This window comes from Lacerta agilis, chromosome 6, assembly GCF_009819535.1.
Source record: "Lacerta agilis isolate rLacAgi1 chromosome 6, rLacAgi1.pri, whole genome shotgun sequence".
In the NCBI taxonomy this organism is placed as follows: domain Eukaryota; kingdom Metazoa; phylum Chordata; class Lepidosauria; order Squamata; family Lacertidae; genus Lacerta; species Lacerta agilis.
In genome coordinates, this window is record NC_046317.1 from 6,059,039 (window position 1) to 6,077,772 (window position 18,734).

The window sequence follows — 18,734 nt, forward strand, 5'->3', positions numbered from 1 at the left end:
AACGGACTTTTAACCCCTTTTTGAATTAAGCTTTTCATCTGCGAAGGGCAGCAGAAATTGGGACAGCGGTTCCCCTCGACAGGTACGAAGGCAGGTGTGGGGGGAAAAGGCACCCTGTTGCTCGGGCTGAGTTGCTGCCAAGGAAGGAATGAACCCGCGCGGGGATGTCGGCATATTCACACCGACACGTAACGAGCCTCCCGGCGTCGCCCTGCAACCCGATCTTGATCTATCCGTTGTTTTATATTTACACGGCCTGCCGTTCTCGCGCCGCAGAAGGGTGCTTTAAAAACCTCCGCTCCCCTCCTGCCCGACCTATTTGCTCTCCCAGGCGGCGGCGGCGGCGGCGGCTGGGTCGGGCCTGGCCTTCATCCCGCTCCCTTCATTCGCCAATCCCAAAACTAAAGCGCCGCTTGGCGAAGGAGCAGCCCGTCCCTTCGCCTCGCCCGAGAGGGCAACCCTCATCTCGGCAAGATAAACCGCTGCGAAGGAGCCGGGAGAGACCGGCGGCGGCGGCGGCGGCGGGGCCTCCTCCTCTCTTGGGAAGCCGAGGCCGGAGAGGCGGAGGCGGAGAGCCGCCAAGGAAGAATTTCCTCAGGTCGAGGAGGAGGAGGAGGAGGAGGAAAGTTGTGCTCGTGTGAATGCGCGAGTTCCGGGGAGGGAAGGAGAGAGACAAGGGACTGAGGTGGCGAAGCAGTCCGCGGAGGCAAAGAGGCGAGTGTGAGGGAAGCGGAGTTTTATTTATTTACTGTATTTGCACTGCTGAGAGGACGAGGCGGGTGGCAACCTGAGCCACCTTAGCGGCTTATCCCCCATTGACTGGCTGCGTATTAGCCGGGGGTTTGAAGCCAGAAAGGTACTGCCCGCGAAGGGAGGCCTGCAGCGCCCGGGGCAAGCGGGAGGCGATGCTGGGAGAGAGCCCGGCCGTTTCCTCAGGCTCCGGGGGCGGCGGCGGGGCCTTCTGTCACGTGACGCCCAGGCCGCCCCTGAGGAGAACCGCCTCTCAAGATGGCGGCGGCGGCGGCAGCATCATTGCCTCAACTCCGCTCAGCAGCTCCACTCCTTATTCCCGCCCGTCCGGGAGGAAGCCGCCGCCGCGGCGGGGAGTGACTTTCTCCGAGGAGGTGCTGGAGCACCCGGCGACGCCGGCGAGGAGGCAGCGGAGGAGGATGAGGATGAGGGGAGCGGAGGACGACGACGACGAGCAGGAGCAGGAGGACGACGAAGGGGAGCCGAGCGAGGAAGCGACCCTCGCCGCGCCCTACAGCCTGCGCTCGGCCCAGAGGCGCTACCCGCCAACGCCGTTCAGGAGGCCCGAGAGGGCGGAGGACCGGCAGGCCCCGCGAGAAGCCTCGGCCGCCTCCTCGGAAGGTGAGCGACCCTTCCTCCCCCAACCGACGTTGGTGGGACTACAGCTCCCATCATCCGGGACCTGTTGGTTAGGGGTGATGGGTTTTGTAGTCCAGGAACCTCTCCAGGGGCTGGGGCGCCCAAGGTTGAGGAAGGCCGGATTCAGGGCGGTGCAGGTGGTTTCCCCACACACATGGGCAAAACCAAGGGGGCACAACATTGGGAAGATTCACACGGGACTTTGCCCATGCGCAGGGGGCCATATTATGAAAGGTTACCTGAAGCCTGCCTCTGCTGGATTGGAAGTCCAGTGGTTGGCGGCATCACACGACGGCCGCTGATGGGGGGTGAGAGACAGTGGGGATCGTTTGATCAAGGCGGCCCTTATGTGACTGCCCTTTTGGGGGGACAGCTGCTTTAAGATGCAAGTATTTCGGTGCCTCTCACTAAAGAGATGAGGAGGACCTGCAGCTCTGCAGATACTCTCAAAATCCCTAGCTGTGTTGGCCTTGGGGCTCATGGGCAGGGCTGACCCAGCCATGTTGCAAGATGAGGCCACGGTCTCAGGCAGCAGGAACCCCTGGGGCAGCAGATCCCGATGACGGAGATCTTTATCCCCACCTCGCTTGTTCCTGAAGGAGCTCTTCCCTCTTCTTCTTCTTTGGGGGTGGTGGGGCACCATTTTGTTCTTTTCCAAAATGGCTTGGGCTGGCCCTCCTGATGGGTGTTAGGAGTCTTAGCACCTGGAGGGCCGGAGGTTCCCCACCCCAACCTAAAATAGTGTCCTGTTAGGCCTAGTGAGGAGCGTGGAGCTGAAGCGGCCTCTGAGTAAGCAAGCAAGTGGCTGATGGAGCCCAGCCAGTCAGTCCATCAGCCATTGCTGTTGGGAATGTATGGACAAGGCAGGCAGGCAGGCAAGCGCTATGCTGGCCTTTCTTGTGCTTGCTGTGTGCAATGCCTGCCTGGGAGCTGAGTGCCTGATGCAAAAGGGCAGCCTTTCCGCCTTGCAGGTCCGGCAGTGCCTACTGCTGCCTCCCAAGGTGCTGGCCTCACTTTCATTTTTGGCTAGCCTCTGTCGGGTTGCTAAGGCTGGGGGCATCCTCTTCCCACATTCCTGTGGGGCAGTATGAGGAGGCAGCTCTCTTTGGGGCAGTTAGGGCAGCTCAGAGATCATGGGTGGGGGTCTGCTGCCTGGAGGACTCCCAAGGAGTGGAGAGAGGAGGCTGAGGGAGGGTGTTTGAAAAGGGGTGAGGAGCTGCCAGTTCTGCAGACAAAGGGGTGATGTAACTGGGCTTCTGAGGCTTAGAACACATTTCCCCACAGCGGAGCCATGGAAAGAATGTCCTTAGTCAAGGGACACATGGACTCAAAAAGATTGAAAACCTCTCCTTTAAGCTATTGCATCCCTTTAATGTTTTTACGGGTGTGTTGATCTGTCTAACTATTAACAATATTAAAACTTGGAAGAAAGGGTGCTAGAACCAAAATAGGTTTTAAGATTTAAGATTCTTTTTTCTTAAAATGAGGAATCTTTCGTTTCCCCTCTTTAAATTACAGTATTTTGTCTCTCAGAAGCACTCTTTCCAGTACAGTGGTACCTCTGGATGTGAACGGGATCCGTTCTGGAGCCCCATTCGCATCATGAGCAGCCCGCATCCTGAGCGCCGCATCTGTGCATGCTCGCTGTGCGATTTGGCCCTTCTGCGCATGCACATGATGTCATTTGACGCATCTGCACATGCGCAAACTGCCAAATCTGGAAGTAACCCGTTCCAGTACTTCCAGGTTTGGCGGGTTCATAACCCGTGACGAACGCAACACGCAGTGTTCGTAACATGAGATATGACTGTACAGTATATTGGGATTGACTTTTGCAGTTGTTGTTGTGTATGTTTACTCTAAACACAACTCTACTGTGTTCACGAGCTTATTTTCAGAGAATTGCCAATCAAATTATATCATTGGGCTGCAAACCCTATATATGCTTATTTAGGAGTAAATCCCATTGAACTTGGTTGGGCTTACTGTTGGGAAGGCACAGTCAATTTCACAAGCTGCAACAATTCTTAGGTTTCTGTTTCCTTTCCTCATTTTCATCTATTTTGAATGCATAGAAGGAAAGAATTGCATAAACAATAAGTGACTAAGGAAAATGGTACGTGAGGGATGTCATGGTATGTAAATGGTTATTTTTGGCCATTAGCTTATATATCATGAGTTTCTAACAATGTCTACAGGTCTTCTCAAAGTAATTCATAGGCCCAGTTGCACATAATTGTAAAACAAGAGTTAACTGTTGTCAGATATGTTGCTTAATTGACATAAGTACTGTATTGAAATTATTTTTAATCAGATTCTGTCAATTCTTCCTCTATGCCCCAAACCTGGGGCTTTACTTGTCACATAGTCATTATTATATCTCCTTTGAAAAATATGCTTAGCAAGTAATGTTTTAATGATTCTGTGATCATTTGGCAGGGAGAAATTTGGCTAACCAGTACTAGATATTTGGACCATTTCTTGATTACATCTTCAAAAATCTGCCTTGCCTACCTACATTTAATGCTCTGTCTTAGTGACAGGTGTATAAAACCTGTGAAGGCCAAATATTCAGTCTTTATTTCAGAGTCCTTAGGGGCTCATGGTTTGCATGTTCTACTTGTGCTCTTAAATTGATGCCTTTTCTCTGTAATTGAGGGAAATGAGTTGCTGCAGTCGCTATTTGATTACTGAATTCTTTGCATTTCTACTTTGCTTCCTTTGGTAGGGAGTAAAAACATCTTGGGAATTGCAGATGACTCTGAGCTTGCTCGACCAGCTCTTAGAAGAAGTCCAAGGACAGGTAAAATGTCTACAGCAATCTTGAGCAAAGCTCTGTTGCTCTATAATCGGATGTAGTATGTACAGTGCTTACATGTACATATTCATGGAAATTCATAAATCTTACTCGATTCAACTGCTTCGGATTCTGGCCCAGTTCAGATTCATGTTTTATACAGCCTGTTTGCTGCTGTGTTTGCATGAGTCTGGAAACAAGCGTGGTTCCTTGTTGCATCTGAACTGAGAAACTGGTTAGGATATGCTTCCAAGCAAGCCAGAATTTGGAAGTCATCTGTAAACAAATTGCTTCATATTTTTGCATGTCTTGAAATTGTTGGTTCCTTACTCATATGCAATGGGAAGCTATGGTCAACTGCAGCTTGTTGCCCCGTTTCCACAAAGAGTGGGATAATGTGGGGTCACAGAGGCTGTGTGCAGGTAAACAAAGCTCATGTATATCCTGGTTTATTATACCAGGATTTGATCATCCAAACACATCCTCTGTAACAGATACCCAGCTCCTAATTTTTGTTCTTTTATTTATACCAATAATATAAAGGAACAAAATATAACTTTGCATTTCCAAGAATTGTGGAAGCTAGAGCTGAAGTAAATGCATTTTCCCTTGTAGCATTATTTGAAATCTCACTTCAGAAATTGACCTCTTATTAGATTGAATACTAATGAATAATTTCTTGTCTTAACAGGGCTTCCTTATGACCAAGCCAGAGACTCTACAAGAAATAAATCAGGTTGGATCACTTTCCTTTTGAATTTCAGAAAGGCAGCCATTATAATCTGTGATTTATGGCACACAAGCATATTGTGGCATGTGCTTTTGTGCGCCAGAACCCAAATTAATAGATGCATGAAGTGCTATCCTTACAGGGAGGTACATTCATGTCTACACATACACACGGGTATGAAGGAATAATCTAACTGGTGGGACCTAGAGGCTTGTGAAATGCAGTAGTCTGTGGTGTTGCCTACACAGAACTCAAATTTATATCTCACCCTTTTGTTATAAAACATTTCCAGGTGTATTGCAAGCAGGTAGCAACTAAAGAAAATAGCAATTATTCAACAGATTTCTAATGCTACCATTTTATCAAAGATTAAAATTGCAGGCAAATTAAAAGGTCATTGCCTAGATCCATGATGATAATAAATTAGGAGCTATAAGAGCTTCTCTTAATTGAGGAGTTACCTGTTTCATTTGAGATGGTGACAGCACTATTGATAATATTTTTATCAGCATGTTCATGTTCGAGGAGGGGCTTCTTACAGGGGGGATTTAATTGTTTATTAGTCATTACTGTTGGAGTAGACTTAGTGATTCTGTTCCAATGTGTTGTAGCCGAACACATGCAGCAGGTCACACTTTGGATCTAGTGTTATCAATTAAACTGGAAGATGGTCTAAATGGGATATTTAGCTAAACTCACATGGCTACCTGTTGAGGCTTAAGACTGTGATACCTTGGTATTCGAACGGCTTGGCTCCTGAACAAATTGGCTCCTGAATTCCGCAAACCCAGAAGTAAACGTTTTTCAGAAGTCTAACATCTGACATGGCTTCCATGGCTTCTGGTTGAGTGCAGGAAGCTCCTGTAGTGAATCGGAAGCCACACCTTGGTTTTTGAACCATTTTGGGAGTCGGACAGACTCCCAGAATGGATTACGTTTGAAAACCAAGGTACCACTGTAAACCTGTTCCTATGTTCTTCTGGAATCTAATGGATTTCTGCATGTTCTTGGAGCTCCAGTTGGTCCTTTCAATACTTTGGTCACTTTGTGAAATGTGGAAGTGACCAGAACAATTGACAATTAAACAATTGTTCCTGAGCATCCACTCCTGTGCTGTTGAGCTAGCTAGACTGCTAATATGGACCACCAATATTGAAGCAACTCTTTTCACTTCTTGGAAGTGTCTGAACTCAATTCAGTGTGGTGCTTTTATGTGCCTATTTCTTAAAATTAAGCTCTTTCTTGAAATATGCATTTAGTCCAAAGTAACTACTCATCTTAATGAATTAGTTGAAGCACATGGCTGACCAAACCTAAATCTAAAGATGGGGCTGTAAGTAAATATGGGATTAAATATTTAATTAATTGCTTTAGGCTCTGATTCAGCATTTTTATCTTTTCAGAACATGAAGCAAATGAAGTGGAGATTGAAAACAGATCTGAAATCTGGCATGATAATTTTCAGTCACCTAGCAGATTCATAGAAGGTAGCAGTCACCTGTTTTTCTATTCCTGGCAGGGTGTCAATTTGTTATGTGGTGCAGGATCTTTTTGTATTTTATCCACTGCGGTTTTCCAGAAATTTAAGCAGCGCTCATTATAGAGCTATAATCTGTGAGGAATTCATTGTGGCACCTATAGATTGAAGTGTGCATCTCCAAAAGCAGTTGTGTGCATTGCCTGAAACTCTGGTTGGATCAGAGCCTGTTCATGCAGGTAGCAGTTATACATGCAATATAGTGATAAAACATAATATGAGTCTTGATGCCAAACTCCAGTATCGTCCACATTCTGTTCTCACAGTGGCTCCAACAAGAAACCTGCAAGCAGAACAGAGCACAATAGCACTTCCCAGCTCATATCCCCCAGCAATTGGCATTTGGAGGCATGTTGCTTCTGATCCTGGAAGTGGTATACAGCCATCATGACCAGTTGCTATTTAGTCTAGTCCTCCATGAATTTACAGTACCTAATATTTGTAAAGCTGTACAGGTTGGTAACCATCACTACAAATTCCACAGTTTAACTACGTGCTGTGTGAAATACTTCCTTTTGTCTGTCTAGTATCGTGAGAGAGAAAAGCTTATCTCTATTCATTTTTTTCCACATCATGCCTAGCTTATATCATATCACATTCCCCTCTTGCTTTTTTTCTAAACTAAAAAGCCCTAAACATTATAAACTTTTCTCAGAAAGGATTAGCCCATTCCCTTTTCTGGATCCCCCCCCCCCAAGCTCTACAGTTTTTTGAGATGCAATTACCATAACTGTTCACAGTATTCCAAGCACACTAAATCAACATTTTCACTGAGTGATCATAAGGTCTCTTTCCTGGTTAGTCCCAGCAAGCAGAGACCAAATCTCTGGTTTGGGATTTTTTTGCCCCACTGTGCATCACTTTACACGTGCTTACATTGACGCTTTGCATTGCCATTTTAATTCCCATTTCCCCAAGTTTACTTCCTTTTGGAACTCCTTGGTATCATTTTTTTGCTCTTACCACTGAACAATTCGGTGAAATCGGAAAACTTTGTAACCTTCTAACACAACCCACAGAGATTCTTAACTCATCTGTCTGCTTAACCTTCTGATTGAACTACTGTATCATCTGGGACCCCCTGTGCTGCTAGAGCTGGGCTTCCTTGCAAGCTTGTCTTACTCTTATATCCCTAGCTAGATTTCTCCATCTAGGGCTCCCTTTGCAGTCTTAAGATTGTGTTAGTTCCTTGTATCACTAATGGGATGCCGTATTTTTTTCTTGCATCCTCTTTTTTTAGATGCACATGATTTTGTTCAGAAACCACAAGGGCTTAATCAGAAGACAAAGTTAAGAGCGAGAACGCAAGGTTTGTATGGAACTTCAATTTTTGTGTGTGGGTATTTTGCCTGCTTTTATTTTAAAACTTTCATGTTTATATCTGTAGGTTAAATGTGTGTTCATTCCACATTACATGATTATAGAACACTAACAGGATGATATGGTAGATCTAGTTCTGGGTTGGAAAGTAAAAGAGGAGAGATTGAAGACATGGGTTTGGCAATAGTATATAGTGAAATAAAGACAGACAGACCTTATTATTCTGAAACATTGGGTTGTATCCTATGAAGTTAACCTGTTTGTGCAAGGATTTCCACTTGCACAGTGGAACTTCCTTGTGCTCCCCTCTCCCCAAGTGTCCCCCATGTGGCTCTGGAAGGTGGAGGAATCCCATAGAACAGATCTGAGGACAGGAGAGTCAGGGGAAAGTTCTGTTGCGCACATGGAAATCCGTGCTCAAACAGGATGACTTTATTGGACATAGCCTCTGGTTGAATAAGAGAGGATTTCCCTGCATTCTTCTAAACAGATGCATTTTTGTTGAAGGTGTATCTAAATGTGAGGTCTGAATTCATAAGTATGCAATGTTCATATTGTCCTAGGTAGGTGTGATAAGTGTGAAATGTCCCAATACTTTGTTTTCGAAGCAGTGCATGAAATTGGCATTAAACCCAATATATTTCTCTCGAAATATATGCCCAACTTGATATCTGTTGTCCCAAACCTATTCCCTTCACCTATTCCCCCTTGCACAGATACTTTCACTGAAATAAGCAAGTGTAATGAGGTTTATGTAAGGAAGACTCTAAGCTCTGTTGAAGGCCTTGGGCAGGGAAACAGAAATATTAGGTCTTACCCTGAGATCTTTTTTGAAATTTTTCTGCGGGGGAAAATGGTAATATATGGGTAAACTGGGGGAGAGAAACCTTGAACTTTTATTTTTTATTTTTGAATAATTAATGAAATGCTTTTTAAGGCAGGGTTTTAAGATAATGTGTTGACTACAGTTCACTTTGTCAAAATGGGTCCCAGTAACTTTTTCAGATAGTGTTGGACTTCAGCCATCATGACAAGCTATGTTTAAGTGTCACAAATGAGTTGTGTTTGTAGTGAGTCTCTGGCTCGGGTTCTTCCTTCTCTTCCCACATAGCAAGGAGGAGGCATTCGTTGAATTAAAACCAACCTACTCTAACTATGATTTACAAAGCTGGCTTGCTTAAAACTAGTCTTAGTTAGTGTTAACTAAACTTTCTGATTTGGACAGCACAGGGAACTGAACTTAACAAAAAGTGGAAACAATGTTCCTAAAACCCTCCTCTACCTGCATCTATAGCTAGCCTTAGGCATTCCTGACAAAGAGCCATGACATACTGTTAGGTCCAAATATGGCTATTGTATTGGGTAATTACTAATACTGCTTGGCTAAATACTTTCGAAGACTTGCAGACAGATTGAAGAGGGATAATTGTTTGTTGTATGTACGACCTTGCCACTGTTTCCTCAAAGTGATGCAGAGGTTTTCTTCTGGTTCATTTTTTTGGATAATGTTGACTGGAATGGAGTCTGTTTTCTTTACCCAAATAATAATACTTGCTTTTATTTATTGTAATGTTTCCTGTTTTTCCAACTGGCAAAAATATATACATTTAGTATAGTATCTTAAAGATGGAACAGAGAAAGCTGTTGCATTTGTAATTATTTGAACAAAATATAGACACTTAAATTGTGCTATACAGTATAAACTAAGGCATTTATACAGTGCTACATTTATTATGTAGTAAGTTATATAGAATACGTTTTATATCCTTAAAACAGCAAAGCAAATTTAGAACTGAGAAAAATGCATGTTTGGGTTTTCCAGAAATTATAAATATTTAAGCTACTTGGATTCAAATATGAATTCCTGTTATGCTGTTCTCCCATTGCCTTATGAATATGATGAGAATATTCTTCTTTTTGTAGGAAGACAATTTGGATCGTGAAGTTTATGGAATTTATTTATTGAATTTTATTTGAAAATAATTGGATTTGTTTGCACTTAAATCTCTTATATTTGGTTTGTATTCTAGCCCATGTGCCAAAGAAAGAACCACATGTTGCTCCCAAAAGTAAGGTATTTTCCTCTTTCAGACTATGTGTAGTTGTTGTGGTGTCTGTTTGTACCACCAATAAAATCTAGGTTTTTTTTACTGAAATGTGTTTGACAACCTTGCACCTCTGTAATTATGTATGCAGACTTGCTTGTCTAGAATCTAAGCTTTTAATCAGGGGTGGGGAACCATTTTGCCTCAGTGGGCTAGATCTTTCTCTACTCCACAGGTCAACTTTGATGGGTGGGAGATGATTGACATGTTGGGATGTTCTGCCCATGTGTCAAAATTTTGTTGTTTAGCGCTTGGGTACTATAGCTCAAGGGGCTTTTCTAGTCTTATGCTGGCCATAAGGTTGGCAAAATTGCTTTCTGCAGGGATTGGTTGGGCAATTGGATTTCTCATAGGGAACTTGGTTGCACAACCAACCCAGCATGCTTGAACATTCTTTCCATCAAAGGAAGAGCAGTTAATTCAACTCTGCTTCCTGCAGAGTTGTTCGAGTAGGAAAACACGTACGATAGACATTTTCCTTTTGAATGAGGAGGGATAGCCTTAAAAGATCTTAAACATACCACCTTGTTCCTTGTGGTGTAAAAACACTACCAGCTGAGCATTATTTCTGGTGATCTATTTCTGTTGTGATGGAATAGGGAAGGGCTATAGCTCAGTGGTAGAGCACACATGCAAAAGGCCCCATGTTCAGCCCACAACAATTCCAGATAGGACTAGGAAAGATCCCTGTGTGAGACACTGGAGAGATTCTGGTAGGTGGGGATAAACTACACATTACATTACATTGCATGTGAATTTGTGCACATTTTTAAAAAATAAAAATAAAAAATAAAAAAATGCAGACATGGGGACTCACTACAGGTGGGGTCAATTGTTATTGGGCTGCACCTGTTAAGAGGATATGTTACCCTTTCCCCTCCCTAAATCATACTTAGGAGAAAATCTCCCCCCACCCCTGCAACTATGAGGCAGATCCCATTTGGCTATGAACAGGAGGTTATCTGCAGGTGGTCACAATCCATAAGTTGGTTGGGGAGAATATTTATTTCACTCACTATTGCTTGAGACTGGAGAATTTTGACATAAAGATGTATTTTTTCCACCAGAAGCAAGCTTGCAATGAACAATAATGGAGAAGCCATAAATACTGCCTGATTTAAGAAAGCCCGCTTGTGCCATTTGTGAGATTTTCAGTCCCAATATTTCATTTATGAACATTTTTCAAAAAGCAAGCTTAAATTTGAACTTGTTAAAGTTAACACTTTAGGGACATTTGCTTTTTGCTGTTTTTCTGGGGAAGTCCAATTATTTTGACTTGTCAATAGTGTGCCTTCCAATCTGCCTGAAATGGTGATGAAATCAGCCAGAATAATAAAAGCAACTTCAAAAATGAAACTCAGATGTATGTATTTTTCTCATCCTTTGTTTTGTGTATATGTGTGCACTAGGTTCTAAACAGTCTAATCGGGGACACGCATTTGCATGGATTCTGCCACTTATAGTAGTAGTAGTAGTTTGCCTTGCTGGTGGTGGATGGTATATGCTTCAGAATTCATCGTACTATAGTTTGGAAAATAACCAAGTCCTGCGAACTAAAGCCCTGAAAGCATTTCAGAAAGAAATGAGAGATCTCATGAGCAGCTACCCAAGTCAAGATGAAAAGTTGTGGAAGGGAATCCAAGTCATCTTGGAGAAACGCCTCAACTCTTCTCGACCGTATTTGAAACCAGCTATTTTATTGTTCACTGCTGCAAAAGAAGCTGAAGATGCCCTGAAATGTTTAAGCAACCAGCTTGCTGATGCTTTCTCATCCTCGCAGCACGCTTCTACAATAAAAATTGATGGGGCCAGCAAAGCCACTCTAGACAGTGATTATGTCAAACTCCTTGTGGACGAAGAGTTGAGTTCTGGGTTCAAGGGAGGCAGGAAGGTGGCAGTAGTGCATCGATTTGAGTCGCTGCCTGCTGGTTCCACCCTGATATTTTACAAGTACTGTGACCATGAGAACGCAGCATTTAAGGATGTTGCTCTACTTTTAACTGTTCTTCTGGATGAGGAAACTCTAAGAAAGGACCTTAGCCCACTGCAAGTTGAGGAGAAAGTGAGGGACTTCCTCTGGGATAAATTTACCAACTCAGACATGCCAGGTTCCTATAAGCACATGGACACAGACAAACTGAGTGGGCTGTGGAGCCGCATATCCCACCTGGTCTTACCTGTATGGCCTGAAAATGTCCTTCCTCAGGAAAACTGTTTGCAGGTGAAATAATATTTTTGTAAGAGAGAATGAAAACAATACAGCATGTACATCTATTAATGGCTGGATAGGGTGTGTATTTCCAGCTTGGTAATCAGAACTGACTCTTAGGTGTGTGCTTCGAAATTTTAAATCTGATTTATTACTTTCCAAAGAAGCTGGAAATTCACATATTAAGAACTTGTAGAGCATAACATAGTTCTGTTTATGTGACACTCCTGTAATTCTTAGAATTCAGAACCTTGCATCTCAAAAGAATATTGATTACTTAACAATTTGAAGTCCTTTCAGAGAATACTGCAAACAAGAGCAACAAGTTAAGGAATAGTAATAAGCACATGGTTCTGTGTTCTTTGTACTTGAAATGTATTAGAATAAAATGCAAACTCATAGCTGTCACTAAGACTTCGTATATCCAGTAACAACTCTGTCATCCGTTTACCAAAATCTCAGATGGATTAAGTCTCCTATAATTGCAGGCTCTTAGAGTTTGCTTTAACCATGTCCTGTTGTTGGGTTTGATTAACATAATGATGCAATTCAAATTTCTAGTCAGGAGTGGCAGGCCTTCACACACAAACACAAATGCTCTGTCCAGATTCTAGCTTTGGGATTGATTTCACTGTGCCAGTATTTTTAATCCAGAACTACAAGGCTTGTCAATCAGTGTTGATCCACTGCCAGACTGACCAATATGAATTTCGTTTTGCATGTGGGAGTCCCAGGTGGACAAGATGCAGCCTTTGTAAACACACATTTTTGCACTTGCCCAAAAAGGAGTGAAGGAATCACTGATTTAGATTAATGCATAGTTCAATCAATATTTTTAGAAGTGTACTGGTGTGCTTCAATGTCCTTTCTCAAAATAATTCACTGTTCTGAAACTTATGAATATTAAATTTGAAATATTATTTTAGATAAGCACGGGTTTTAATGGTGCCTTTGTGCTGGGCAGAACTTATTTATTGCAGAAATGAAGACTAAAGCGCCCCCCCCCCGCTTCTTGTTTGGATTCCTGCCCCGCAGGAAGATGGAATTTTCCATGTAAAATTTGAATCTGACAACTGGTAAAGTGTGGCAGCCCACATATTTTGAATGCTTCATTCCAGACAGCCTTACAGCTTATGTCAGGCTATACATCTTAATTGTATATGAATGTATGTACTTGAATGTAAATGGTAATGGGCAAACCTCAGGACTTTGATACTTACTGATTCTTATGTAATTGAGCCACTTGGATTTTACTTGGACTTTGAGACGCTTGCAAAACCTGCATTTCGAAATACGTTCTCAGCACAATTGTCCTCCTTGCTTTTTGAAGATTCACTAGAGTGCCATTCTTTGTCCCCAAGTGTATCTACAGTAAGTGGATTTTAAGCGCGGAAACTATGGCCGCCTCTGAAAGTGCTAGAAAAGCCCCTTGCCATGTTCTGTAGAACATTCTTTATTTGGGAGCTTTTGCACATGATGCAGCTACACATTCCTTCCTGACTCACGGTCAGAAATGCTTTAGTGGCTTACCGGTATATTAAAACTGGCTGTCATACCTTGGAAGTGAAGATTCCTGGGGCCTAACAATGAATACACCTTTTTTGAGTGTGGAACTTAAGCAGCAGCCAGAGCACATGGAAATGTTTATGTATACATGAAGGTCTTAGGAAAATATATTCCTGTAAAAGTGGTTTATAAAGTGTAGGCATTAGTGTCCTGACATTTTCTAGTCCAGGAACTCGTAACTCTCAGAGCTCAGGTCACCTGCACCTCCCAAAATGCTATTTGGTGTGGGAGGTACGCCCTTCTGAGCAATGGTGTTGGGAAGCTGCTACAGGAAGAGGGATTTGCTCAAAATTCGGTAGAGGTTCACCTTTGTACCATTCCCTCAACAGTGTCTTACCCCCCTCCCCATCCCATATTACTCAGAAGGCCCAGTGCTCCAGAAAAGCTTTCACAAAGGGGAAATCTCCCTTCCATTTACTTGTTAACCTGGAATCTAGTTGCACTGTATATAGTTATGTTTAAATAATTTTAAAACATGAAAATTCCTATTTGTTGACTACTCGGCTGTTTCTTAGTGCTACTATAATTATGTAAGAGATTTCATACATCCTGCCAGCACAATTATTAAATGAATGAGTGGACAGAAAATCTTTGAGGAGTGGCTATAACAGTTGTTTTCTCTATTAAGTGTATGCTGAACATTTTGTGTAGGACTTTTTGGTAGTGGCTCCTGGAGCGTCAAGGCTACTTTGCACTGTTCATGAACTGAGCTTCCTAACAATCAGCAAATCAACTCAATGTGCATTGGATGCTTCTGAAATACAATAGCTTTTAATTCCTGGAGATCAACCAAAAGGACAGATAAATATAGTATAAACTTATTGCCATATATTGCTGATCAGCTTTTCAATACTATAGTATTTATTTTCAACATCCCTTTGACAAAAGATTGTTTCTCTGTTGTGTCTTTAAGAATTAATTGTACACGATTAACACATAGAAACAGACATTAATTTGATAGCTTTTGGCTGTGTTATAGAAGGGCAGTATCTTAATAAAAGTAGTGATTCCAAATCTGGGATGGAGTTATATTAATGCTCTGCTTTATTAAGATTCATTTACAGCACCACAGCTCAAAGAAGTAGTGTTAAAACTATAGAGCTGGAGACAGCTAAGAGGAATAGAAAGTTTGCCTTGTAAAAGGAAGAATGTGCACACATTATTTTTGGCACCAGTTTTCATTTCGCAGCTTCCCCCCAGTTCTATCCAATTTCAAACCACGATAGTAGAATATGGATTTTTCTGAGAGTGGCCAATTCTCATCCTGGCATCAACAGGTGGAGGCAGCCCTTCCCAAAATACCAGCAGGCTTCCTTTAACGCCGTTCATGGGATCATCTTTGGTTTCAGTTGCAACACCCAGCTGCCACTTTCTATTTTTAGGAGAAGTGTGCAAGAGCACTGTGGAGTGGAAAACTTTCCATCACCCCTGTTTTGCAGTCACAATAATCTGACTGATGTAAAATGATAGCAGGCTTCTTTACATACAGCCCTCCTCTCTTTCCCTGCCAGCATTTAGATTGCCCAGCTACAAATTACTTGCTTTGTGAACTTTGTATGAGTTCACCCGAAACAGCATTAAAATGCAAGTTCTCTTGGTTCTTCCCTTACTTGCCATCTGTGCTTGTTTCCAGCAGGTAAAAGCTTTGTTGTGTTTCTTAAAATTCTAATTATTTTCTCAAAAAGGGTCACTTTAAAAATGGAATATGACTTTCCCACAAATGAGCAGGGTTGTCTTGTGTCTTCCCCTGCTGCAGGCCTGTAGGTTTTAACGGGGAAACAATGAATGAAGCAAAATCTCTGGGAAGTGGGAGTGTCTGTTTCTTTTGGTTTCACTAGTAAAGCAAAAGCAAATTTTAAGTGGATTAAAAAAAATTCAGAGGGGGAAGTGGAAGTCACTGTGAGTAGGGAATTATGGTGATTTCCCACCAAAAGTTACATTTCTGAAAATTACTTCTAGAAACTGGCTTCTAGTTTATCAGCATAACTAATAAATTAAACAAGCCATGAAATGTTCAAAACTGTAATGATGCCCTATTAATCTTATTTAAAGTTGGAAGGATTAAGTAGCCTTTTGCAGGAATTAGAATGGGAGTGATCAGTCTTTGCCAGTGATTTTGTATTGGGGTGTATGCTTACAAGTGCACTTTTTGCATGTGTGCACCACTTTTTTCCTCATTTTAAAAAAAGAATCCATTATGTACAAAGGATGTAGGATGTAGACTGCAGGGGAAATCTTGTGTACTTTGGCTGCAATTATACCCTTGGCTGCTTTTGACAACTTCTATGGAAATCAATGGGATGCATTTATGCTTGTGTAGATCAATATTACTAGTAGATAGCATACTGATTGAACCATGGTTTAGTTTTCATGATAGTGCATCTGTCTTCTTGTTGGATTCTCTCCTCCATTTATTTGTTTGGGAAATGAGTTTGTGATTATGTTTGAATCAGGGATATAACGGCATACTGCTAACGGTCATTTAGAATTCTAACTACAGTTTGAAGTGTGCATTTCCAGTCCTGAATCGGGAGGGAAGTTATGGTTTATGCTTACTGTAGCCTGTGTACTTTGACTTTCATAGCAAACTATGGTTTGCTTAACCTCCAAAGTGAGGAAGTTGGAACATGCAAGGGGGAGAGGCATAGTTGGGGTAGTCAGAATGGTCCGATCAAAGCAGGTATGGGCTGGCTCTGCCATTACTAGGCAGAGTGAAGCAGCAGCTTTAGGCATTTGATTTAAGGAAGGGTAGCAAATTCTTCTTCATATTTTCTAATTTGTTGCATTTTTACTACCAAGGAAGGGGAGAAGCGCCTCTTGCAATTTCTGCCTAAGCTGCAAAAATGACTGTCAGTCTGTTCCCTTTGCAGTACTGTACTTGGTCCAGTTACAACCATGCTTACATGTATGCAAGTCTGACGAATGTCACTGATTCTTTAGTACAGTAATCTCAAAGTGTTGCTTATATTTTGCAGTCACAATAATCTGACTGATGTAAAATAATAGCAGGCTTCTTTACATACAGCCCTCCTCTTTTTCCCTGCCAGCATTTAGATTGCCCAGCTATGATTTACTTGCTTTTTGAACTTGGTAGGAGATCACTGAAACAACTTTAAAATGCAAGTTCACTTAGTTCTTCCCTTACTTGCCATCTGTGCTTGTTTCCAGCAGGTAAAAGCTTTGTTGCGTTTCTTAAAATGCTAATTATTTTCTTTAAAAGCGTCATTTTAAAAAGGGAATATGACTTTCCCACAAATGAGCAGGGTTGTCTTGTGTCTTCCCCTGCTGCAGGCCTGTAGGTTTTAACGGGGAAACATTGAACGAAGCAAAATGAGTGCCTGTTTCTTTTCGTTTTTACTAGTAAACTAAAGCAAATGTTGAGTGGGTTTTTAAAACTATTTAGAGGGAGGAAGTGGAAGTCACTGTGAGTAGGGAATTATGCTGACCCCCCCCCCAAAAGGTACATTTCTGAAAATTACCTCTAGAAACTGGCTTCTAGTTTATCAGCATAACTAATAAATTAAACAAGCCATGAAATGTTCAAAACTGTAATGGTGCCCTATTAATCATATTTAAAATAGCCCTTTGCAGGAATTAGAATGGGAGCGATCAGTCTTTGCCAGTGATTTTGTATTGGGGTGTAAGCTTACAAGTGCCCTTTTCGCATGTGTGCACCACTTTTTTTCTCATTTTAAAAAAGAATCCATTCTGTACTAGGATATAGGATGTAGATCCTGCAGGGGAAATCTTATTTACTTTGACTGCAATTATACCCTTGGCTGTTTTTGTCAACTTCTGCGGAAATCAATGGGATAGATTTATGCTTGTGTAGATCAATATTACTAGTTAAGGTAAAGGGACCCCTGACCATTAGGTCCAGTCGTGTCCGACTCTGGGGTTGCGGCGCTCATCTTGCGTTACTGGCCGAGGGAGCCGGTGTACAGCTTCCGGGTCATGTGGCCAGCATGACTAAGCCGTTCCTGGCGAACCAGAGCAGCGCACAGAAACACCGTTTACCTTCCCGCTGGAGTGGTACCTATTTATCTACTTGCACTTTGACATGCTTTCGAACTGCTAGGTGGGCAGGAGCTGGGACCAAGCAACGGGAGCTCACCCTTTTGCAGGGATTCGAACCACCGAACTGATCAGCAAGCCCTAGGCTCTGTGGTTTAACCCACAGCGCCACCCGCGTCCCTACAAAATTACTAGTAGATAATGACTAAACGTGCCTCTGTCTTGTTGGATTGTCTCCCCCATTTATTTGTTTGGGAAATGAGTTTGTGATTATGTTTGAATCAGGGATATAACGGCATACAGCTAACGGTCATTTAGAATTCTAACTGCAGTTTGAAGTGCATTTCCAGTCCTGAACCGGGAGGGAAGGTATGGTTTATGCTTACTGTAGCCTGTGTACTTTCTTTCATAGCAAACTATGGTTTGCTCCAAAGTGAGGAAGTTGGAACATGCAAGGGGAAGAGGCATAGTTGGGGTAGTCAAAGAATGGTCCGATCAAAGCAAGTATGGGCTGGCTCTGCCATTACTAGGCAGAGTGAAGCGGCAGCTTTAGGCATTTGATTTCAGGCAGCGTAGCAAATTCTTCTTTCTATTTTCTAATTTGTTGCATTTTTACTACCAAGGAAGGGGAGAAGTGCCTTCCGCAATTTCTGCCTTGGCTGAAAAAATGACTTGGCTTTGTATACTGCGCACCTTTATATGTGTTTATGTGAGAGGTTGTCTTTTGCAAATTTACTGCTTTTAAAAGCCAGCTTACAGCACCGCATGTCCTACCCTGTTTAGTTATTTGCTACCTTTATAAATACCGGTATGTCAGTTAACATGGAGAAGACAAACAGTAATTTCTTCCCCTCAAGGAACCAAGTCAGTGTTCTTAACGTGAGATTCTGATGCATACATTTTACTACCACAGGAAGGCAGCTGCCACCACTGACTGATACCCTAATGTTTGAATTAGGTCTAAAATAATGACTCTTTGAACTCTTTAAAAAAAGTTCCTACCCTGAATAAGACCAGTTACAACCATGCTTACATGTATGGAAGTCTGACAAATGTCACTGGAACTT

General features: G+C 42.5%; 1 protein-coding gene across 3 annotated transcripts; it reads left to right on the plus strand.

Moving 5' to 3' along the window:
* The first annotated feature begins 580 nt into the window (after positions 1-580).
* On the plus strand, positions 581-12,499 carry LOC117048005 (torsin-1A-interacting protein 2-like). Of its 3 annotated transcripts, none has more exons than XM_033151307.1 (7): positions 581-1,371; positions 4,118-4,192; positions 4,878-4,922; positions 6,320-6,403; positions 7,694-7,762; positions 9,804-9,847; positions 11,288-11,425. In XM_033151307.1, the coding sequence occupies exons 1-7, from the start codon at positions 906-908 to the stop codon at positions 11,339-11,341; spliced, it is 837 nt and encodes a 278-aa protein (XP_033007198.1). In that variant the 5' UTR covers positions 581-905; the 3' UTR covers positions 11,342-11,425. The 3 variants fall into 3 exon arrangements, with proteins under 3 accessions (XP_033007198.1, XP_033007199.1, XP_033007197.1); XM_033151308.1 differs by lacking the exon at positions 11,288-11,425 and adding an exon at positions 10,943-11,234 and having other exon boundaries at positions 583-1,371; positions 9,804-9,842; XM_033151306.1 differs by having other exon boundaries at positions 602-1,371; positions 9,804-9,842; positions 11,288-12,499.
* The last annotated feature ends 6,235 nt before the right edge of the window (positions 12,500-18,734 follow it).